Source organism: Carassius carassius, chromosome 20 (genome assembly GCF_963082965.1).
Source record: "Carassius carassius chromosome 20, fCarCar2.1, whole genome shotgun sequence".
Taxonomy (NCBI): domain Eukaryota; kingdom Metazoa; phylum Chordata; class Actinopteri; order Cypriniformes; family Cyprinidae; genus Carassius; species Carassius carassius.
Window position 1 is genome coordinate 14,377,994 of NC_081774.1, and position 24,060 is coordinate 14,402,053.

Genomic DNA, 24,060 nt, shown 5'->3' on the forward strand with positions numbered 1-24,060 from the left:
CAGTTTTAGTCTTAGTAATTTTAGTAATCATTTCTGTTATTTGCCAAGGCAACATTTCTAATTACATTCTTCATCCAATATTTATATTTTAATTAATGAAAAGCATTTTAATAGTTTTAGTTAACAGTAACAACACTGATGCATAAGACCTGTACAACTTCATATTGTGGCCTACTAAAGGCAGGTCATTGTGTAGCTCAGACATGACACATCTATTACACAACCGGACACTGTGGGAGATTATGTGACTAACACACAATAATCATTAAGACTGAAGGTCATGCACTTTGATTGAGCATCCCGACTATATACTGGTCACTGACATGCTTGTGTTTACAAAAACACTTACTTTTATTTTACAGTCTTAAAAGAAATTTGGTAGGAATACAAATTAACTGTATATCTTACCAAAGACATATACAGTATGACAAGAAATTCAGTGGAGATTACATTCTTGGTAAGGTTGATGCTATTATTCTACATGCTTACAAAAATTGTCCCGTTCTAAATGCATGTTCTGAATGAAATGAGCAATTAGTAGCTTTTTCTGCATTTTGTTGTTTTTGTACCAGAAACATCAAACATGTTTATTAGCTGTATGAATAATCTTATAAAGTCAGATGTTCCTAAACTTATTATTGTGATACATCAAACATGCTTTAAAAGTCCTTTGTATACTAAACATCCTTATATTACACGCACAGTAATTTGTTGCATTATCAAATTTCTAATTCACTTGGTTAGTGAACTGCATGAAAATAAGCACACGAATGATAAGTTTGATTAAAGACACAAAGCGCTGTAAGTACTACACTTTGTGATTTAATATTTGTAATAAAAGTTTCCAACAAACAAAAAAAAAAATGATGAGGATGTAATTGTTACAGCGAGAGCCTCCTAGGAGGTTTGAAAACATTCCAAATACTGAATACTTCTCACACAAACATGCGATGAAAAGGAAAAGGCTTAGTAAACCAGACACACGAGGGTTATTTAGTGCTGGACCATTACCTTTACCTGGATTCTAGCTGACCTCAGAAAACTTCAGAGGAAGTCAAATCAATGGCTGAGCAAACATGAAAATGGTGTCACTGTTGCGCATATAAAAATAGAACATTTGCCTTTCAGAGGAGCACAAGCTATCAAGAAGCATACAGTATCCAGTTTCAGTGTAATAAGATACTATAAGGTCACTTATAGAATCTCAGCGCTGATTAATAACACTAATCTCTAACGCCGTCTGAGACAAATTCTGCAGGATTCGCGAACCTGTAACAGACGCAGCACATTTGAAATGGAGAAAAACATACTCCGCTATGAACAATTGAAAAGTTACATTATTTACAAACGCGTTTAGGATCTCCTCCTTTCCTACAGACACTAAACTCTTCTACCAAATTGATGCAAGAATCATAAACCACATTTCAGCTGAAAATCTGATCAGTTTAATGAATTTTAGTGATCTCCTAGATGTTTAAGGACTTTGGTCTAAAGGGTTTCCGAACTATTGCTGCTCTTAAAAGACGCTTTCGTTAATTAAAATAAAAGTGCAACAACCTGTTTACGTGCCAGAGTTACATTTATGAGAAAGTGTTGCTAGGCCATGCTGCGCACGAGACGGACATACAACGGTCGATATCAACTTGAACAGCAGACAAATATGCTAGCTCAACCGCTGACTCAACTAGCACTCTAAACGGTCTTCTAAGCTACTCGAAAGGATTTTTCAGAGTTGAAAGCAGAGCTAGCAGGCAGAGATCAGATTCGCGGCTCACTGTGAGCCATAAACTCTACCATCAAACTACGCTTCGACTGCTAGATACTGACTCTGTGCTTCTAGGAATTGGTCATGAACAGTCGCAGGCGAACTGTTGAAACAATATTCCCTCTTTTCCACATGACAGGAAGCATATGGGTGTGTTGTAACCCTTAAATCCCCCTCCATCCGCTTCTGGTCTGGAGCTTAAAGCATCGAGAAATGAAGGTAAGACACACTACCAAAAGCATCAAATCAAACAAGACCCTCGCATTCAAAAACTTCAAGATCATATTTCATTGAAAATTTAAACCTAATAAATAAACTGGTACTAATGTGGCAATCCAGCTCCATTATGACCCAGACTTTTCATCCCTAGAGTCTTAGTGGCCTCTTCATGAGGGTGATGAAAAGAACCATGTGGGTCGAGTCTTGCCACGAACAAATCTCCACAAATAAGGTAACAACTCGATTTAATAAATTAACACACTTTTTTTTTTCTTTTTAGGAGGCATTCTTTTTAATCCACGGTTGGCTGGCTGTAGGGATTCACTCTTTCGCCCTGTTTATGTACACGGCTCTTTCGCCCCTTTTTGCTGGCAGTGTCAGAGAGGCCAGAGGTCAGTTTTTTCAGTCTTTGTGGACGTGCTGGATGTATAGACGCACACAGAGGGAGCAGGAGAGGAAGGCTGTTCAATCATTCACTCACTCGCACACAGAAACAGTGACTCCAAAGCAATCTCAAGCTCTTTACTCCTGCACTGAACTGCTGTGTGTGGTAGTGCTGGGCTTGCCAGCTTTTCGTTCATAGTTCACAAGTCTCTGTCCAACAAGGTACCTGCATGGATGAAAAAAAAACCCAAATCAACACAAGCTCAGATACAGGACAGAAAGGCTATCCTACAACTTGTTCATTTGTTCCTACGACTTATTAATTTGTAGCAACTGTTCATGTTTCATTAATTTTGTTCCCTAAATAACCCATGATTTAACTGAAATAAGGGAACAAATGAATAAATTGAACGAACTCTCAATTTGTTAAATCTTTCATTTCCCTTCCCATGTCTACCACAGTAAGAGATGCGAAAACAGTGATTAAAAGTGAAAGATAATAAATAAACCTGTGAAATTAGAGGGTTAGACTGTGAAGATTTAGGAAAAGAAACAATGCCTAAATGTTATTGAATTTGTGGAAATTCGTGACCAACCGGCAAACCAGAACAAAGCCACATAAGTGAAGGCTATAGGCTTGAAAGGCATCCAGAGGCATGGTCAAGAGCTAACATTTTCCAGTTAACCTATTATTCCTGTAATAAAGCTTTTATACCAAACTTGTCATAATCAGAGCTTAGATTTTGTAAATAAATAATTGCTGGATTCAAAACAGCAATTAATAGGCGCTGTGAGTCACACTGACGATACGTTCAATGATGTCACTAAACGGTGACGCCATCGTTCACTAGTTTCTGCATGGACCTAACTAAGGCACAGGTTCTCAAGCCCTGGGACGAAATGGGATGCTTTAAGGAAAATGTTTAGCCTATAAAAGTAATAGGCCTAACATAAAAATAATTTGTTTTCATATTTAAACAAAAAAAAAAAATACGCAAAATATATCGGACTTAAAACAGAAGTATGTCGGCGCTCCATGAGTTCATACAACACGCATTCTGTTTGTTTGCTTTATTTTACAAGAGCACATATCTTCCGTTTTTATTTTGAGTGTGCACAAATATGAAAGTAAGCTAAACACTTTTGCGGAAAAAGTTTTTTTTTTTTAATGTCTCAGCTGTTTCGATCGCGCCGGAGCCTGGTGCACACATATTCTAGCAATTCAAACGTACATCGCAGTGTGTTAATTTTTTTATTAAAATAAAATGGTCAACAAAAGATTTAAAAGGTTACACTGGTCAGTTTAAATAGACCAGTATACCGGTTCACTCTGCTGTTAAGCCAAGGACATTTGTGCTCATATGAAGAGGATCATCTTTTCAGTATAAATACTAATGCGTGTAAAAAGACGCATTCAGCAGCATTAAGGTTACGATTAATTGATCGTTAATTTAAATGACGATCGATCATGGAAATGATCGAAAACTGACATCCCTAATGGATATATACAGGGTTTCTGCAGGATTTTTTATCTCAAATGTAAGACTTTAAGACCTTTTTTAAGACCATAACACAAAATGATAATACCATATGAGTGGGGTAGGCCAATGTCTATAGTACCATATAAAGTACCATAAATACCATAACAGTGTAAAAAGCATAATTTACAGTTCAGATACAAGTTTTCACAAAAACAAAGTTTTATAAAATGATAAACTTTATATTTCAGCCTTTAAAGTCAAAAGTATTAATATATTAATTTAAACAATTATTATTAATAAATTATTATATCAATTAAATAAATTAGGGGTGTGCGATATTGATTAAAAAAAAAAGATATCTCCCAAAATATTCCGGGATTATCAATAACAATAATTAGATGATAATTTGCTGAGTGTGTTATTGTGCTGATATCTTAAGGACTGCCGTGGATCTCTGTTCATATTCTGTGTGGTTAGTTCACAGCAGAAATAAAAATTAATAATTTCCATCAAGTTTTATGGCCTTTTTACCTTGAAGTATTTTTTTTCTAAATGTGTGCACCATCTTTTAAGTCAGATTCTTGAGTTTGGGATGTTACCAAGCAAATTAAATCAGCATCAACAGAATTTATCTTTGCAATGCAGATGAAACACAGAAGCTGCATTAGAAGTGTCATTTACATGCATTTACACACGGTTTAATGCGGCTCTGAGGGACATTAAATACTTTAACCTGCATTTACAAATGCTTAAATTTTTTTTTGTGGATATTTTAAAGTTTTTACTAGGTATGATTTTTAAGTAATAGCCATAATTGATCACTTCATTTACATAATTTAATTGAAATATTTGACGTACACCATTTTCAAAAGTTTGCAAAGTAGTCCCTTATGCTCACCCCAGCTGCATTTATTTATTGTAAAATATTATAACCATATATTTTTTCTATTTTATTATACTTTAAAATACCATTTATTACTGCAATGCAAAGCTGAATTTTCCAAATACAGCTGATTTGTTACTTAAACGTCTTTCCAGGATTCTTTGATCAATAAAAAGTTCTAAAGAATATTTATTTGAAATACTAATCTTTAATAAAATTATAAATGTCTTTGCTATCAATTTTGATATATTTACTGCATATTTACTGGAACAAAAGTATTAATTTTTTTTATAAAACTAAATCTGTTCCCGTATCTTTGAATGGTAGAGCAAATGTGGGGCACATTATCCAAAATGTTCTCAAGGTTAAAAAAAAGTCTCTGAAAATAAAATCCACTAGGCATTTGTATTGGCAAGTATTGGCTCTTAAAAAAGAAGTTAATTTCAAACCCTGTTCAAGACTCACTTGTCGTTCTTGATGTGCTCATAAAGGCGCTTGAATTGTCGGATTTGGAAAAAGAGGATACCCATCAGCACCACTATCATCAAAAGGAAGGGGTATATTCTCCTCTGCACCAGATTCTGCATCTCCAAAGTGACCCCTATTCAGAGAGACAAGAGCTGGTTAGAATGGATAACTGTGCTAAAGTATTGTAAAATGAGAGAAAACCTCAGCAATAAAAACATTACTGAAGATACATGATGGTTTTTGACGGTTTAATTACAAGTTCTATTGTGGGTGACTGAGGTCCTTGAGAAAAGACCTGGCTTTCTTAAGGCATGTGAGATATCCCTAATGTTCAGCAGCACAGCCGGTGATGAGCTAATTTTACTACATCACTCCCACAACAGCCACTGACACAGCCCGAATGCTTTCAGTGGTGCAGTAACCGAAATGAGTCAGTATAATGTGAACATATGCAGAATGATGGTGATCTGCTCTTTATTGAGCCATAAAGAGAGTTGGAAGTGTCCTGACACGAACAAACAGGTATTTAATGGAATCTTAAATGTAACTATGCAACTCCCATTTGAAGTTTGAAGGGCGCCTAACTGTTCAGATTTCATCTGAATTTGTGCACTTAAAAAGCTCAAGTGGCCATTTACAATGCAGTTGTTACAACTGGACTTTTTCCTTTTTGATTGAAGACCACTCAAATCTCCACATGATATGAAGCCACTCGAGTGAGTGCTAAAACCTCTTCTAAAAGAACAAAGTCCAACTGCAATGACAGTGTTGCTTATGTGATGGCCAGGAAGAAAGGAATCAAATAACTTACTATTTATAAGGGCCTATGAATTCGGTTTCATTTTTTTTGTACAAATTCTAATTTTATTATTTCACAAATTTTTTTACACATTTTTCTGCAGACCTTTATTTTTTCAATTTTAATTTTTCTGGACACTGTTTTAATGGTTAAATAAATCATATTAATAAAAAAAAATAATCATGTCTAAATTGTAATCATGAAACTGACACAATATAACAGCTATGTATTAAAAGCTGAACAAAAATTACTTTAATATTTTTTTTTCTCAATTTTTTTTATTTTCCCCAAATTCTGTTTTCTTGTAAATATTCCTTAAAAATTATGTTTTAATAATATTCAGTAGTAGTAATACTATCATTACATTAAGTAATACGTTTCCGTCAGAGTTACTTCAAGTTAAACCAAACTTTTATTTTGAAGGGTTGCTGTAAAGACCTTTAGGTTTCTGTTTGTATATGATATGACAGTAGTTTTTCCCAAAACAAATGCTAAAATTCTCATGAAGTGACCCTCAGGGTACCTCTGGAGATTATGTTTGTGTGTTCATGTACTCATAAATTAAACACTCATATATCATGTACTCATATATTGATATATCATTCTGATTCTGATGTACTCATATATTGAGGCGGCAGAGGCTGAAAACACTGTCTGCGCCATTCAAACACACAGAGACATGCAGGATTCATATTTAAATAGTATTTTTGCGGTTTAATATTCATAGACATTATACAATATGGCATATTGATTAAAGTGTACTGACCTACTCTTGATTTATTCATCCAAATTTTGGCAAAATTCATGACAATCCACATTATACAGTAAATTCCCTCTATGTTCTTTATTTATGTAAACCTCTCTAAAAACCTCACCTACATTTATAATTGCATTGGCTAACAGCAGCATTGTTTCTACCCACCTAGAAGGGGGACGATGCCTACAGCAATCACATAGGGGATGCAGAGAGAAAGAAGCAGTACAGCAATGACCGGGGCCGCCAGCTTCCTGATGATGAAATGAAGGTCAATGTTCCGGATTCCATTGGCATACACCTGAAAAGCAGTAAATCATTTAGTTAGTGAGTGTATCCTTCACTACAGTGTTTCTTCAGCACCACAGAGATCATGAACAAATGATAGACACTCCAGCCACTAACCTGCTCAATAACGGTCTTCAACCACCACTGGGGACCCATGAGGGTGATGGCAGCAATGATTTTGGCATGCAGCACTCCTAAAGCCCAGTCCTTAACAGTATAGAGAAAAATAAGAGTCAATAACACTGACACGGCCATACCTCTGTGCCCCACTTAGCGCCTGTGGAAATTAAGTTCTCCAAACAGGATGGATTAGATTAGTAGGGCAAAAGGAGTCTGTTAAAAAAACTGCCTGCTACTGGAGTAAATCCAACCAAAATCTGTTTTCCGGTACATCAGTGACACAGCCCATTAGCTCAGACAGAGAACAGTGCACGGCACAAAAACAAAAGCTGGTCAGATAAATACTGACACACAGTGGACATGTCAGGTGAGAACACAGTTGCTAATTCAAGGTTATTTGTGTATAAAGAACTCACAACACTAAAGAACAGAACATTCTCTCATCAATTACTCACACTCATGCTGTCCAAGATGCATATTTCTTCAGGTTTTAGATCTCTGTGAGTCCATGCAATGCAAGCAGGTTTATGCAAGACAGCATGAGGGTGAGTAAATAGTGAGAGAATTTTCTTTCATACTCAAAGATTGTCATTTATTCACCCTTATGATTTAAAATGAGTGCTGGGCAACGATTAATCGCACCCAAAATAAAAGTGGTAACACATTAACTACGACTTTTCCCTCAATAAACTCCTAATTTGCTACTTATTAATAGTTAGAGTAAGGTAGTTATTAAGTTTAGGTGTGGTGTAGGATTAAGGAATCTAAAATATGGTCATGCCGAATACTGCATTAATGTGTGGTTTATAAATACTTATAAACAGTCAATATGCAAGTAATATGCATGCTAATAAACAACTAGTTAACAGTGAGAATAGGTCCTTAAAATAATGTTACCGTAAATAAAGGTTTTTGTTTAAATGTGTGTGTACTTTGTATATTTATTATGTATATGTAAAGACACACACATACAGTATACATTTAGAAAATATTTACATGTACATATTTATATAATCTATAAATATATTTAACATATAAACAACATATTTTTCTTAAATATATACAATATATGTAATAAATATACACCGTACACACACACACACACACACACATTTTGCCCACAAAAAATTATAATTTTGGCTGCGATTAATCACAATTTATCATTACCCAGCACTATTTAAAATGTATTTGTCTTTAAAAATAGAATATATATATCCTATGAAAGCCATTGATTTTAACATGCAGTGTGAAAAAATGTCAACTGTCATATAGACTGCTTTTGTTACTTTAATGGTGGGATTTGTGTCATTTTGGAGCTTGATAGCCCCAGTCCTCATTTCATTTCACTACATGGAAAAAAAGCAGAAAGAATATTCTTTACAATTAGTGTTTTTTTGTGTACCACGAAAGAAAGCCATAGGAGTCTAGAACAACGTAAAGTTGAGTAAATCATACATCTGTTCTATTCTGGGTGAACTGTGCCTTTAAGAGCAGGACTTGTATTGGTGTTTTACCTGCCAGGGGTAGAACAGCGGCGTCTGATCCAGCGGCACTCTGAGAGGAGCTACAATCACCAGCTCAAACAGCAGTCCCAAGAGCAGAGGGATCACCCCAGCCAACAGCACTGCCACAATCAGTGTCTTCATAATCTGAGTTCACACAAATCAGCAACACGGCTCATCATCTGTCTTTGGTTCCTTTGTATGTAATCATTAGTCACGTATGTTGTAGTAAAATAACCCCAAAATCCTAATTTAGGCCTCAATTAAACCACTGTATTCAGTACCATGAGGGTCCACTCCTGAACCTTGAGCAGGATGACTCTCCGCCCCTGAGGCATCCAGGCCAGCATCACTGTGATCGCTCTAATGGAGAGCCAGCACACATACAGCCCACACGCTGCAGTGTACAGCTCATGGATCTTAGCACTTCCTGTCCAGAAGGACATCAGCCAACGTCCAGTGAACACTGTGAAAAACAGAGCACTGCTGAAAATCTGAGACAAACTTTTTTATGCTCTCTCCCTCTTTGAAAACATTAAGATCAGTATAGAAATAAAGGTTTTAAAGAAAATATAATTTAATAACAGCATTTTAATATTTGTACACATTGAAGTATTAGTGTATTATGCTTATCAAGGATGAATTTTCTTTTAACAAAAATAATAAGGAACATACATTGTGATTATTCCATGGAACACAAAAGGAGAAATTTCAGTAACACTATTTTACAGTGTCCTTGTTACATACTACACGCATTTACTATTGTAATACTAGCAAAATTATAGATGATTACATACAACTAACCATAAACCAAAACCTAATCCTAACCCTATAGTAAGTAAATGTTGTTCTTTCTTATTACTCAGTACTTAAATGCAGTTATACTGTAACAAAGACCTTTTAAAATAAAGTGTAACATAAATTTCTAAGACTGTGTGGGTCACTGTTTTACATGCAATTACAAGGAACAGGGACTGAATGTTCAAACTTTAAAAACTGATTTAAAACACCATTAAAGTAGTCCATAAGTCTACTTTGCTTTAAATCTTGCAAAGTTGCATGATAGCTTTTATTAACACAAGCTTTGAAATGTAATTAAATGACCACTTAAACTGCTTTTGAATCATTTTTGAATATTGAAAGCTCAATGCAATCAGCACCATTCTTTATAAACTCTATTTCATTTATGTTCTATAAATTAATATGAGGGTGAGCAAATAGTAAGATCTCAATTTGTTGGACCCTCACCTGGTAATGTGAGACACACCAAACTGGCCAAAAGCAGCGTCACACACATGAACAATATCAGCAACACAATCTACAAAGGGGACCAAAGAGAAAAATAAACATTAAAGACCATCAATCTGAAAATCAGATTCACAAACACAAGACATTCACTGTTAAATAAAAGTCAATTGGACAGAGTTGGAGTACCCTTAGAGGGAATCTCATGGGCCGGTGATAGGGCTGAAAGCCCACTGGACCCCCCTGCTGTAGTATGGCCTGGTGGGCAGCGTGCAGTCCTTCTCCCACCACAGGGATGGCGTTGTTTCGGGCCTGCTGGTTGTTGTTGTTGGCTTGCTGGTTGACGTTGTTCTCATTGTCTTCCTGGTCTCCCAGCAAGTAAGAGTGCAAGTCTCTGAAAGGTGTGGCACAACGTAGCGCTGATTGAGATTATCATTAGTGCTTCAAGCAAGAGATTAAAGAAAGGTGAACTAAACCCTCCTATTAAAATCAAGGTGTAGGCATAATGTAAATGAGAGATTTATTCCACAATGTGGACAGCTGATTTTAACAGAAGCATTTGTGAAAGTGCAGAACTCTGTACACGTGAACACAGTTGCACTCTGAAGTAATGGCATTCATTGATTATAATGGAATAAAATGGGCATAAAAATACCACATAAAATACATTTTACCCCAAGATCTACTCAATCAAAACTAATGATCATTATTGTAACATTAACAGAAATATTCGACAGTTATGATTTGTCATGATCGTGCAACCCTAACACAAAGTGACAGATTTTTTTAGGACAACAGAGAAAACCAGGAAAAATCATTTCAGTCCATGAGGTTAACGGACGTAAGCAGCAAAAGGGTAAATGTGTGTGAGACTCACAGCAAGTAGCCAGCGGTCACGGTCCACGCTCGCACCAGACCTTTGAGCCACTGTCGTGTATGTCCCTGTTCCAACAGAGCAGGAAGAACAACCTGCAATAAAAGCAACTCCAGAGACAGCTCACTCACTGGAGCATCACTGAGAGAGAGAGAGAGAGAGAGAGAGAGTGAGAGGGGAAATCATTACATTTGTATATAAACTACTGGTATCACTCTTCTAATAGAGCATGACATCAATTTGTAGGTCACTCATAATCCAATGGAACATCTAATAGGTTTTTAGAATAAAATGGCCTGGGAGTCATCTAACCAGATCTGAAACATTTTTCCAGGTCCTCTTTAAATAATAATTTCACACTGTGACTCCTAGACAATCTCATTTTATTTCATCCTTTCAATTCTTGAATACTAATAGGAACATTTTAAAAAGAGCCAACACTACTGTCCCTTTTGTGTGTGCATTAACTGATTACCGTTGTAGTCGTTCTGTAGCAACTTGTCAACAATATGCTTTTAAGGCACATCGAAATAACCATAAATATAACCATGTCATTTATGTTTTAGAACCAAATGTGGAAGTGTCTTCAAATAATGCTGTGACGAGTGGGGCGTGGCCTAGAGACGTGGGAACAGGAGCGAGGCCGGTGGAGCGATTGGAGATGAACGACACCTGTTCGACCCACCGGTCTCGAGTCCCACAGAGGAGATGGAAGGATATAAAACAGGAGCGACGACAGTAAAGGACGAGAGAGGACCAGGCCTGGGTTTTAGTTTGTGTTTTGATTTTTATTTGTGCGCGTCAGTCGTCCGTGAGGGGCTGATGCGCTGTTTTGTCTTTATTTTGATTATTAAAGTTTAATTTGCTTGTCCGCCGGTTCCCACATCCTTCTTGCCGAAGATTATGAAGATTTAATTATTACAAATGCTTATCCACAGACTTTAAGGCCTGTTCGTAATAACTATTAGCGCCACATCAATGAAGAATGAACGAACATTCTATTTACTTTAAGATGTGTCATTTTCTGCTTCGAATACTCAAGCCTTTTAATGTTAACCAATTCTGTTAGACTGAAAAAGTTTGTATCATTTATCAGCATAAAAAAAATAATTATGAAAGTTATTCTAACCATACTGTGCATTATAATAATAGTTGTGTTGTGCACTTCCCCATTCCCCAAAATGATTATTAAAACTTTGAAGATATAATTATCAATATAGTTTTCATCCTTGATGTGAACAGCCCTTTATTCTACACGTAAATTGAAAACCAGTGTTCTATAAACTCATAATATATTTCAGTTAACCTGTGGAGGTAAAACAACAGGACATCGATTAGTGAACCAGGAGAGAACAGGGCATTATGTAGTGTAAAAATAAAATGTGAAAAAAAACCTTAAAGGGATAGTTCACCACAAAAATGAACACTGACATCATGTATTCACCCTTATGACCCATAAATGCATGTCTACATAAGATATTTTGAATAATGTCTCAGTTTTTGTCCAAATATTTTCATATGGGTTTGGAAGTTCAAACACAAGCTTTCTCAGTCATTCAAACAATATTTAAAAGCCCCCAACACGTGACAGATGGCCTCCTTCCACAGAAGTCAGAGTCAGTGCCCTAACAAACACTACAGCTGTTCAAAGTACTCTCCTAGTGATGATTGTAAAGCTCAGCACTGCTTTGAGGACAGCAGGGTTACATAGGGAAAAATACTCTACACAAACACAGAGTGAGGAGACTTTCTAGGGCATCATTGTGGTGGACATTATATTAATAGCTCTCTGCAAGATCAGACTGTAGTAACGCTCTGCTGGGAATGATGACATCAGGTGTAACACACCTGCCAAATGATGCAACAGGCCCACTCGGCACTACAGAGAGTCCAGACACTCATTAGGTAACGAGGCAAATGTCTGCCATGACAGCAGTAATTAGCACTTCCCATTTATGGCCCTTTAAACCATGGAGTCACACAGAGAAAGAACTTTGCTTCCTCTGGTTGTAATCTCTGACTGGATTTACACAGTAAAACAAGCAAAAGCACCTCAAGCTCTGAATCTTTACACAAAGTTTAGGCAATTATCTCAAGAAATATTAAGCTTTAAGTCTCTATGACAATGAGATGGAAATACATTATTTACCTGTAAAGCATCACATTGTAGGGAAGAAATGTAGGGAAGATGTGTTTGATTATCCGGATAGGAAGCCACAACATGAGAAGAACGATTGAGCCAAACACAACCTGAAAAGAGAGAAAAACCTTTTTATTTTTAGAACATGGAAAACAGAATAGTAGAGAGCACTAAAGGTGGGGAGGGGGGCATTGTGATAGGAAAAAATAAGAGGTGGAAGAAAAAAAAAAATGCTTTTGCACTCCCTCACAAAAGTATCGCTTTCTCCTGAGAAACTGCATTTGCACACAAAGCATTTGCATTCTCTTACAAAAGTACTGCATTCCTTGAGAAACTTGAAACACTGAAACATAGTTTTCCTCCCACCTTGTATTACTTCAATCACAAAACTTTTGCAAAAGAATGCAAAAACCATTTGAATATTTTTTCCTCCATTCTTTCTTCCCCATCACCATGAAATTTAAAGGGATCTGTTGAAAAGGGTCTCAAAAATAGTGGAACATTTACTCACCACTGATAATATGAATCGTCTCAAGTGTCTATATATTGGTAGATGTATCATTTCCTGCACTGGGTTGAAATCTGGATCATTCAGATTTCTGAGAAACCACAAGACTCCAGGCCTTAGAACCTAAGAAATACAAAAGAAAGCACTTGCATCCCTCAAACATCTCCTGAAAAATCTTCTGCATGATTAAACTGCTATAGAAATGCCCACCTCTCGGAGTAGAAGAATGAAAGAGGCAAAATAGAAGACATAGACCATCCCCACCAGCCAATGAAGGAACATGGTGGTCCCTGGGGCGGATTCAAAACTCAACTCTCTGTCTTTCAAAGAGGCATCAAACATTTCCTACAAAACAGAGAGATAAACAAATGTTAACCTTTTCTGTATGACAAATACTAAGTTTAAGGTTCCTGAGCTAAACTTACTAAGGTTTTAAAGGTGAACTCATAACTTTTTTCGTCCTTAAAAAAAAAGGGGGGGAAATGAAGCAGAGCAGCGGTCATTGAGATGAAATGGGAATGCTAACCAATAGCTTTCTCCAATTTATTAAAGACTTTTCGGGCCAACATGAACAGAAAGGCATATCTTAAATTAGTTTGATAAAATTAAACTAAATACCAGAGAGCAGATATCAAGCCACCAGCCGCAGATGAGGGGGAACACGCCAATCTCCACAACTACAAGAAGAGAGACCTGGAAGAAACAAAATATGAGCCTCAATAAAAGAAGTAGATGACTGATACTAAACAAACAGCAAATATAAAACCTATACATAGCAGCATAAATAAGTGTATTAGGCCCAGGCCTGTAATCTAATCTTACATAATGTAATCTAATTAAAGCATTAATGTGACTGAGAACACAGAATTACAGTAAATCCCAAAGATCATTGGCAAAACCAGTTGATGCAACCAATGTTATTAAGTCATTGTATTTCTAATTACTAAACAAGTTTAGCAAAGATGGCTTTACAGAACAGTGCATATAAACTGCTGATGTAACTGACCTTTACAACAATGTAGCAGACTCCTAACAAGCGGCGTGATCTTTGAAATCTCACTAGTGCTGCTAATCCCTGAGATCTGAATTAAGGAAGGGAACATCAGGGGCCGGAAACTTCCCATATTAAGATAACATATATGAGGAGTGTTTATGTAATACTTCCCTAGAAGACAACATAAACTGGAACTGAATGACTTGAAAGTAAATGTGGCAATTTCATACAAATAAATAAATAAATAAAATATTCTAGTCATATTTTGTGTGTAACTTCCTAGAAGACTTGGTAAACGAGAGAGGGTAGTTACTTAGATTGTGATTATTTCAGGTGTTACTGGGTGTTTAAGGATACATGACACACGATGAGTGTGATGGCTAAAAGGACATATCCAACTATAGTAGTGATGAGTCCCTCGAAGTGTGAGGCACGAACCTGAAAACAGAGACAAATGTCAATGTTGAAACTGCATTTAAACAAATAATTTTTTTTTAAATCAAATCTGGATAAAAGGTCCAAAACTAATCTGATACTTACATATTCTTCAAAACCAAGTCCAACCACTGAGAAGTGGCCAATATGGTAGGGACAGAAAGCTGAGAAGGGATGATTTTAAGAGTTGAAGTTTGTAATAAAAAAAAAAATTACTTATTTTTATGTGCATTTGGGAAATTGCATAATTTTTTTTTTTTTTTAAACAACAACAACAACAAAAAAACACAGGATGGAAACACCAAGATGCGCATAAGTTCTAAAAATGCTCATAAAAATAAAAAACACGTATGCGCTTAACGAATTAAGATGAATTTCTTATCCTGTAAGAAAACAGGTGCATAAACTACGATGGAAACAATTTTACCAAATAAATTTCTTAATGTGCATAAAAAAAGACGTGACTTTGCGATGTGACAGCATAACTGGACCAACCAATGGACTGATCTTATTGCGCAGCACCAGAAATGCTAGTTTTATCATTCTAAAATGCCTGGGCAAAGTCTTTTCAAAGTGCTCCATTATAATTAACTCCCAGAACAGTGTTCCCAAACAGCAAGCTCCAAAAATAAGATAAAATGACCATGTTTCTTCCGCGCGCTCTGAAGCTCGTAACTAATTGTATAAAAACATTATTAAATACAATGCCTTCTCCCACTGCAACAAATTCATTTTGTCTTCGTGATATTTAGTGCAAGTTAATCAGGAAGTGACGATTTTGTTCTCTTCAACTCACTGAATGGAAACAATGCTTTATTCACAATTTTTGTTATACAATATTCCAATTTTGTACATAAGTTTAATTAGAAACTTTGGATGGAGACAAGGACTGTTACTGAACATGAGTGCATTCATGCTATAATTTGTTGTAAACGAATCTGCAGTAATGCTTACCAAACACCAGGATGAAGAGTGTGTTGAGTGAGACCACCCAGAACACATGTTCCTAAAGCATAAATAGTATACATTTTTAGTTCTTTTGAACAGGATGTTTTTTTAGATTAAATGATAAATTAAGTATTTGTGTAACTTACCAGAAAAACCAGGGACCCATCAAGCCCAAGCATCTAAGGAGGGAAGAACAGGTTTAAAGTTTCTCTGAAAGATTTTGGTCTGATGTTTGATAGTGACATACAGCACATAAACTCACCCTTTCCCAAGTGAGCTCTTCAGCTGCACGATCCCATTCAAGAGCATTCCAGTTCATATCATCTGCATAGAACAAACACAATGTTGCAGCCGCCAAACAGCTTTTTGCACCAGTTTGCATTCATACCCACTGAAAAGTTTCTCATTTGTTTAATTAAAGCCGTCATACCCTGTGCTCCATTGTTGGCATCTGCCACATCTTCGGCTCCTCCATCCTCCTCATCTTCATTATCCAGCTCCATCTCTTCAGCAGGGTCAGCGGGGAGGTCAGGAGCTTCAGCCGCTGCAGCGTTTTCTGCTGGAGGTTCAGCCGGTGCGGGCATGGGCTGGTTTTCAGCACCCCCATTACCCTGGCCAGCATCCTAATGGATAGGATAATAATAATGAAGAAAATTGGTAACAGCTATGGTGGAGTCTGTACATAAGAGGGTTTGTGAAGTCGTAGTCGTAAACTGCATCTGGTTCAAACCAAGAAAAAATAAGCTGCTATTTTGGTAAGAGTGCAGTCTCTAGAGATTCAGGGGATAATGAGGGATCTGAAAATGACAGAAGGTCAGGCAGGCCACTGTGTTGTGCTCAAATCAAAATGATAATTACAGTAAGCAAAGTAAACAAAGAGGGTCATGGTGCAACCTGTATAATTGGTCTCTAAGGAATATCAGGCTTTCAGAAAGTTTCGCTGCCTTAAGCTGTTACAGGAATGTCATTTTTTGCTGTACAGAAGTAGCTGGTGTGGAAAAATTAAAATAGAAAGTTTATTAGGAATAAACAGAAGTTTGATCCACCAGAAAACACTTGGGCTGAAAATGGAATATTGCCATTTTTGGAGAAACTTATATTTTAAAAAAAATGTAATATTTTTTTAGATAAACAGTTTTTATTATTTATTATTATTATTATTATTATTATTATTATTATTACTTAATCATCATAAAAGAAAATAGAAAATTCAGCTTTACCATCACATGCATAAATTACATTTTAAAATATATTAAAAAAGAGAACAGTCATTTTAAATTGTACAAATATTTCACATTATCTCTGTGTGACGAATGGTGTGGGAAGTAATTGGAAATGAGCGACACCTGCACCACTCACCAGTCTCGAGTCCCACGGAGGAGCTCTGGAAGGATAAAGAGGAGGAGTTACGACAGTGAAGGACGAGAGAGGACCAGGCCTGGATTTTATTTTGTGTTTTGGTTTTGTTTGCACGCGACTGTTTTGTGTTTATTTGGTTATTAAAGTTTTAAATGTTCGCCAGTTCCCGCCTCCTTCTTCCCGGATTTCGGCACCAATGTAACAATGTAAAAACGTTCGCAGTCGTGGGAAGGAGGAGGCAGGAAACGGGAACCTCGTGGATGACTGCCGCACACAAACAAAACCAAAACACAAAATAAAATCCAGGCCTGGTCCTCTCTCGTCCTTCACTGTCGTAACTCCTCCTTTGTATCCTTCCAGAGCTCCTCCGTGGGACTCGAGACCGGTGAGTGGCACTTACTTAGTAAGACTAAGTTTTTAATCACACAATTTTATTAGTGAATCACTATAGTTTATTCTAAATCCATTCGATTTGAGTGTAATATGCATTCAATCAGATGAAAAGTGATGTGATGTCACCGATATTATACCTCATTAGGTGGTCCTGCTGCATTAGCAGGTTGCTGCTGGTTCTGCTCCAACCATAACGGGGCTCCTCCATGAACAATCTGCTCCCGCAGCCACACCAGACTGATGAAGGCGCAGAGGGTGCAGGTCACCACAAAGCAGCCCTGCAGGCAGTCGGCCAGCAGGTTCTCCCTGCAGAGGATGAACATTCACTGATCATCACTTCTGAAATATCCATCCATTACTATTCACCATGCAACCACGTCCACGGCTAAACCCGAGACCGCAGCGAGGATTGAAATATCCCATCATGCTCAGAGTTCACAATGAGCCGATCGGCAATGTAAATGAATATTTTAAGGAGAAAACTTGAGAGCTTTCCTGTCTGATACGTACGTGGAGAGCATATCTAACGGCAGAGTCAGGAGAGAGCTTACGGATCCAGTAAACAGACACTTATAGATGCGACCTACAGGAAAAGGAGAACATTATGTGAGGAACATAGAATAAAATGCACAACATTGGGATAAAAGACAGCTTACTACTGACAGCATACCAGACTGTGACCTCTGGGCATCACTTACATGCTGTTAGAGGTACAACCCCCAGCCAAGCAAAGGCAACAAGCGTGTAATGAAACCAGTATCGGATAGCCGTGCCTATACTCGTGACCAGTCCTGCAAAAATGTCCTGCACTGGAAGCCGTGAAGGCATGTCTGGAGAGTAAACTGAAAGAAAGAGAGACAATTGTACATAATCATTTTGGGCTACTCCCAATTAGAAGTGTATCATACAGTACTGTAAATGAGGGATTAGAAACTTCATTTCATTCAAACTTAAGCTGATCATAATCCTTCGATATTTAAACAAATTAATAGGATTATTGTTGTTTTTTAAAGCTGTTTAATAAATATCTGACTCTACAATAAAGAGCATGCCTCTGAAAAGCATAACTCTACAAACAGAAGTTCAGAAGAGGCATCTCTAAATCATCTCTTTCGAACTCTGAGAATCAAAACAATTATTGTCCACATAAACACAGATGGCAACATTTAAAAACAAACTAAATGTTAACAAGGATGCAGTGCTTGTATCTAATCTAACTAAAATTATTCCTCACTTAAGCATATTAGGGAATTATTTTTTTCTGATTATCTTAAAAGCTTTAATTATTTAAATATAATACTTTTCATATTTTTTTAAGATTAGTATTTCAAAATAAATAAAAAATATTACATAAAAATATAAGAAATATTACTACTGTAGCATTCCAATGTAAAACTTCCAAAGACAAACTATATTTATTTTATTTTATATTACAACTGTAAAATTTCAATATTAATATTTATGGTTGTCTTCATTTCTTCATTCACATTAAACCATAAAGTTTTTATTTTGGCAGAAAACCACAGGGAGCCCTTTAAGATTCTCTTTTGTTAAGATCAGTGTGACGAGTGGGGCGGGGCCGAGGGACATGGGAGCGAGGCCGGGGGAGTGATTGGAGATGAACTACACCTGTTCGTCCCACCGGTCTCGAGGCCCATGGAGGAGATGGAAGGATATAAAACTGGAGCGACGACAGTGAAGGACGAGAGAGGACCAGGCCTGGTCCTCTCTCCAATCACTCCCCCGGCCTCGCTCCCATGTCCCTCGGCCCCGCCCCACTCGTCACAATCAGTTTATATAAATCCTTTTTATAAGTTTGGGAAGATGGTCGGTGCATGTTCCATACCCAAATACATGCTATAAACAACCCAAACTCAAACTCAGCACACGCAGAGAGGATTTTGTATGGAGTGATCTTAGCAGAGAACCAAGCCATTTTGACACACTGAAAGCACAGAATCATGAGCTGCTCATGTGTGCTAGAACACAGTGCCACGCTTCACTCTAAAACATGCAGCTTATATAGTTATTTAATTCAATCACAGGCTTTGTGATTTAATAATCTCACTAAGCCATTTGGTGATTTTGGTGCTTTTTAGTTTAATCGTGTCATTCCATGTTAAGTAATACATTCCCACAGAAGACTGCAAGTAATTCTTTCCAAAGGGCTTGTGTGTACATTCCTCCCAAAGCTTTTGAAAGCAAAGACCAAAACTAAATCAAAACACTTTTTATTGTAGTAAAGCCTGGGTGTAAAAACCTTGTTTCAGTTCAGCAAAGAGCAGCTATGTCAGACAACACGAGTGCCGTGCTTTTACGTCACATGATCAACCCATAGAACCCTTTGGCTCTGAAGCACACAATCGCTGCTATTGAACAGGACATTCGAGGCTGTTGTGACTCTATAGAACCGTTCGTGGCTTTAACTCCCCTGAAGAATGTAATGAGAGTGGGTTACTTACTTGGTGTGAAAGCAAATCTGTGCTTGCATAATTCGCAGTACTCTTTTCTGCTGTGTTTAAGCCACTGCACCAAGCTGTGAAAACACAAGAGGGGAGCAGGAAGCGGCCGTGAGGATGGTGATCTGACTTGTGTGAAAAACACAGAGAATCCTGCTTCGTTTCCCATTTCCACATGGGAAGAATAACAACAGCTGGACCCGTTACATTGAGGAGGACCCCTGAGCTCATAAGTTGCAGCTAGTCACTTAGTCAAAAGGGTGTTGCTGACGCTTTCCATTCAGTAACCGAAAGGAACAAAAAACTGAACACAAAGCCTTACAAAAATAACTGGACCCATTAGAAAGGTTAACCTAGATCTATTGACAGCCATTCGCTTCTAGAAAATGCCAAATTAGCCAATTTAGGGTGTTAAAGAAATGTGCAATACAACACTATTTTCTTTTTATTATCTTCTTTTCCCAAAGCAATACACACAACAATTCAAAAAGTTTCAGTCATTTACCTTTGTTTAAAGAAATACATTTTTTTATTCAGCAAAGATGCATTCAACTGATCAAAAGTAACAGCCAAAGACATGTATAATATTATAAAAGATTTCTTTATTTCAAATAAATGCTGTTCTTTTCATGTAATAAAAGTGTTTTCAACATTGATAATACGAGATGTTACATGGCCACCAAATTATATTTCGATGTAAAATATTTCTGAAGCATCATGCAACATTAAAGATTGTTATAATAGTTTGTGTAAATTCAGATCTCAGGACTACGTTACAATTTAAAACATTTGTAAAATATTAATCAGTTTATTTAAAGGACAATAATGTCACAATATATAATTTTTTTTACTGTGTTTTCGATCAAATAAATGCTGCCTGGGCTATCATAAGAGACTTCTTTCAAAAACTTTTTTAGGAATGTTACTGACCCCAAATTTTTGAAGGGTATTGTATCAACCAGACTTCCACTAAATAATCTAAACCAGTGGTTTTCAACCTGTGGGCCGCGGCCCTATTGTAGGTGGGCCGCCAATTACTAATAAAATAAATAATAATATATTTCATATATATAATTAAATAACAAAAAATAAATATTAAACTGTAACTATGCTTCCACTATTGGAGCTTGCTGATTGGTTTAAGAATAAACCGCCAATTTATCTTCGATATTTTTGCTGCATATGCTACAGAACAACAAATTCAAACATGCATAAATGCTGTCAACATGTTCCCTGACTGCTTGCTCCGCTGACTGTCTACCCGCTGCCGAGCTCTGCCTGGATCTGGTTTTCCCGTTTTGCTGAGCGGTGCCAGTCCGAGTTATTTTCTGTTCATTGCCAGTTCATTCTAGGGCTGTGCGATTAATAGTAATCGTCATAAAATAACGATCTGAGCCTGTGCGATTTTTAAATCGCTTTATAGCAAGATTTTCCGCGGCTCTGACCTCCCGCATTATGCTATCTGATCCAATCAGAATGCAGCGCCTACTGCGAGAACAGAACAGACTGGGCATATGCCTAACTCCAGGTTCACACACTGTCTGCGATGCGCCTTTTTTCCGAGCCCATATTGACGGATCAGAGCGTTCACACTGCACGAGGTAAAAGGCTTTAAATAAAACGTGCGAAAATTAATATCTAGCACATGAGCATAGAGAGAGTTGTGAGTGCACAGGACGCAGTTTAAGTGTGATGAGAAACGTTTTAAGTGCGCACACTCTCTCCGGGTGAGAGCAGCGTGTATCTGAGCAATCTCGTCTGGTTTTGTGACAGAGCAAAAGGAAATCTGCGTGCGAGCGGAGAGATTCGCTCTCGTGCATTATTTTAATGTGCTTTCGCGTTACAATAATGCACTCTCTCTGCTGCTTCTGCACCGCACACATAACTGTATACATTTATATTTTATTTATTTTTTGCCATGTCTATAAATGTTGTTACACCTTTAGTGATTATTTTGACTTATGTCTGTTCTAGAGACGTTACAACTTTTTGATAAAGCTCTAATTGGTTTTCTTTTGGAAATATGTTTCAAATTCATCCTGAATGCATTTATGACTGTAAAGCATATATGTGTGCGTCAAAATTGTGATTAAAATCGAAATATCAAAATTGATCAAAGAAATCGCGATGTTTTTTTCCCCATATCGCACAGTTCATTCAATAAATACAGTTAACAATCTAGCTTCTGAGTACTAAGTTATTAACCGTACAATAGCGGGGTCAGTTATTATTATATATTTTTTTTGCAGTGGGCCGCGCAAACATATATGTTTGGATGTGTGGGCCGCGAGTTGAAAAAGGTTGGGAACCACTGATCTAAACTATGCTCAATAGTGCACTTGTTGATTTGTAAGCCTACTACTGAAAAGCAAGGCCTTTGTCAGATCAGATCATATTCTTGTTTGTCAGAGCTTGGAACTCCTTCTTATATTGCAAGTGGTTTTCCATTTCACGCTGTCCCATTTTTTGCCATTACTGACTCATCAGAAAGTAGGACACCTAGAATTATTACTGCAGGACACCAGGTACAGTGTAGTTCCCTGCTTAAATTACATCCTCTGCATTTTAAAGCAGACACAATAAACTAATAATAAAGTGCCTTTAGGAATGAGCCAGCTTTCATCATTGAATGTTATCTCTAATGTCCCATTTCTAAGTCTAAAAACAATGGACTCTAAAAATCTGACATGCATGTACACATCGTATGACCAGAAATGAAAAGGTTGTTGTGCAGGGAATTTGTCACTGAATGAACAAAGCTCTTACCATTCTTGGTGGATGAACTTAATACTTCCAGTGCACACACAGGGATGGTAGAGGGGTTTGTCATGAGTTCCCTCAGATCGACACACTCTACATATGTCAGCTGCCAGAAAAGATGGGCAAAATAAACATTTAAAACCATACAGTATGTGCAGAACAAATTAAATTAAATGAGAATGAACTGGATATGAGTGTTGCAACAAACACGCTGTACACAAGTAATAAAATAAGACTTAATACGTTTCATGATTTTCAATTTATACGGATTTAAAAAAACAAAAGTGTAGATACATGCAAGATTATTGCTTGTTATCTTGCCAATCAATTTCCTGGTCATCTTTAAGCTCTTGCTACAACAACAGTATAAACCTTAACTAGATAAAGAATAACATGAGAGACAACTATCACTCCAGCACAATAAAGTGCAAAAATCAATGGGATATCATTTCAGGCAGTGTTTCAAATATGTCATACGTGATTTGACTGATATATTACGTGATTCGTTTATTTCACCAGATGTCTGGTGCGTTTACACCTGGCCAAAATACATAAACCATTCTACGGGAGTTACGTGTCACGCGTTTTTATAATGGCAAAACTACTTTTAGCATGGCTAATGTGCTTTTAACAGTTTCCATGACGTCCTTTAAAGTCGAAATCAAGTTCAAATTCATATTATTTGGACGAGCTTGGATGATGACAGCTGTACTAAAGACCAAGCTGGAAGGAAAACATTTAGCTCGTTACCTTGCTAAAGCCACATCAGTTAACGTTACAGATGCATACTTGATTGCGCGCCCCGGCTAAATCTTCACATAATAATAAACATACGTTTGTACCGCGTTTAAAAAGCAACAACATGGAAACAGACAGCAGCCACAATGCCTCTGAGTCTAGACAGCTTACCTTCTTCGGCAGTGTCCATCTTGTACGGTGACGCACTGTCCTCTTTACAGTCAACACATAACACACACACACCGCGGAACAAAACACAGTATCAGCTCACAACTACGCTAGAATACAACATGACCCATGCATGAACGCCGCGTTACCCCAGACCCGACCCCGTTTTTCCGTGTAGTGCTCACAGATAGCACTGACAAAGCTACTTGTTAGTCGACTATATTTCTGAACGGTTGAACATGTTTGTGGCCTGGATCTGAATGTGCTGCTACGGTTTCGATTTACGGCAGAACAGCGCGCATGCGCAGAGAATGGGACACTTCTGGCGTTTTCCGGTGGTGACTGCGCCGGACTGTAGATGAATGAAATCGAACTC

At 37.2% G+C, this 24,060-nt stretch overlaps 1 protein-coding gene across 2 annotated transcripts; it reads right to left on the reverse strand.

Annotated features, from left to right (window-relative positions):
- Positions 1–806: 806 nt before the first annotated feature.
- On the reverse strand, positions 807–23,986 carry LOC132096425 (E3 ubiquitin-protein ligase MARCHF6-like). 2 transcript variants are annotated; one of them, XM_059501767.1, is made up of 27 exons: positions 23,688–23,986; positions 22,785–22,884; positions 20,022–20,095; positions 18,258–18,401; positions 18,070–18,142; positions 17,697–17,865; positions 16,238–16,430; positions 16,070–16,131; positions 15,954–15,986; positions 15,814–15,865; positions 14,965–15,023; positions 14,782–14,862; positions 14,437–14,505; positions 14,049–14,123; positions 13,856–13,891; positions 13,641–13,775; positions 13,434–13,553; positions 12,932–13,032; positions 10,786–10,923; positions 10,098–10,302; positions 9,912–9,981; positions 8,948–9,129; positions 8,676–8,810; positions 7,159–7,248; positions 6,922–7,054; positions 5,198–5,333; positions 807–2,594 (listed from the first exon to the last, which is right to left on the reverse strand). In XM_059501767.1, exons 1-27 carry the CDS (start codon positions 23,704–23,706, stop codon positions 2,507–2,509), a joined length of 2,772 nt encoding a protein of 923 aa, XP_059357750.1. In that variant the 5' UTR covers positions 23,707–23,986; the 3' UTR covers positions 807–2,506. The 2 variants fall into 2 exon arrangements, with proteins under 2 accessions (XP_059357750.1, XP_059357751.1); XM_059501768.1 differs by lacking the exon at positions 13,856–13,891 and having other exon boundaries at positions 23,688–23,985.
- Positions 23,987–24,060: the final 74 nt, after the last annotated feature.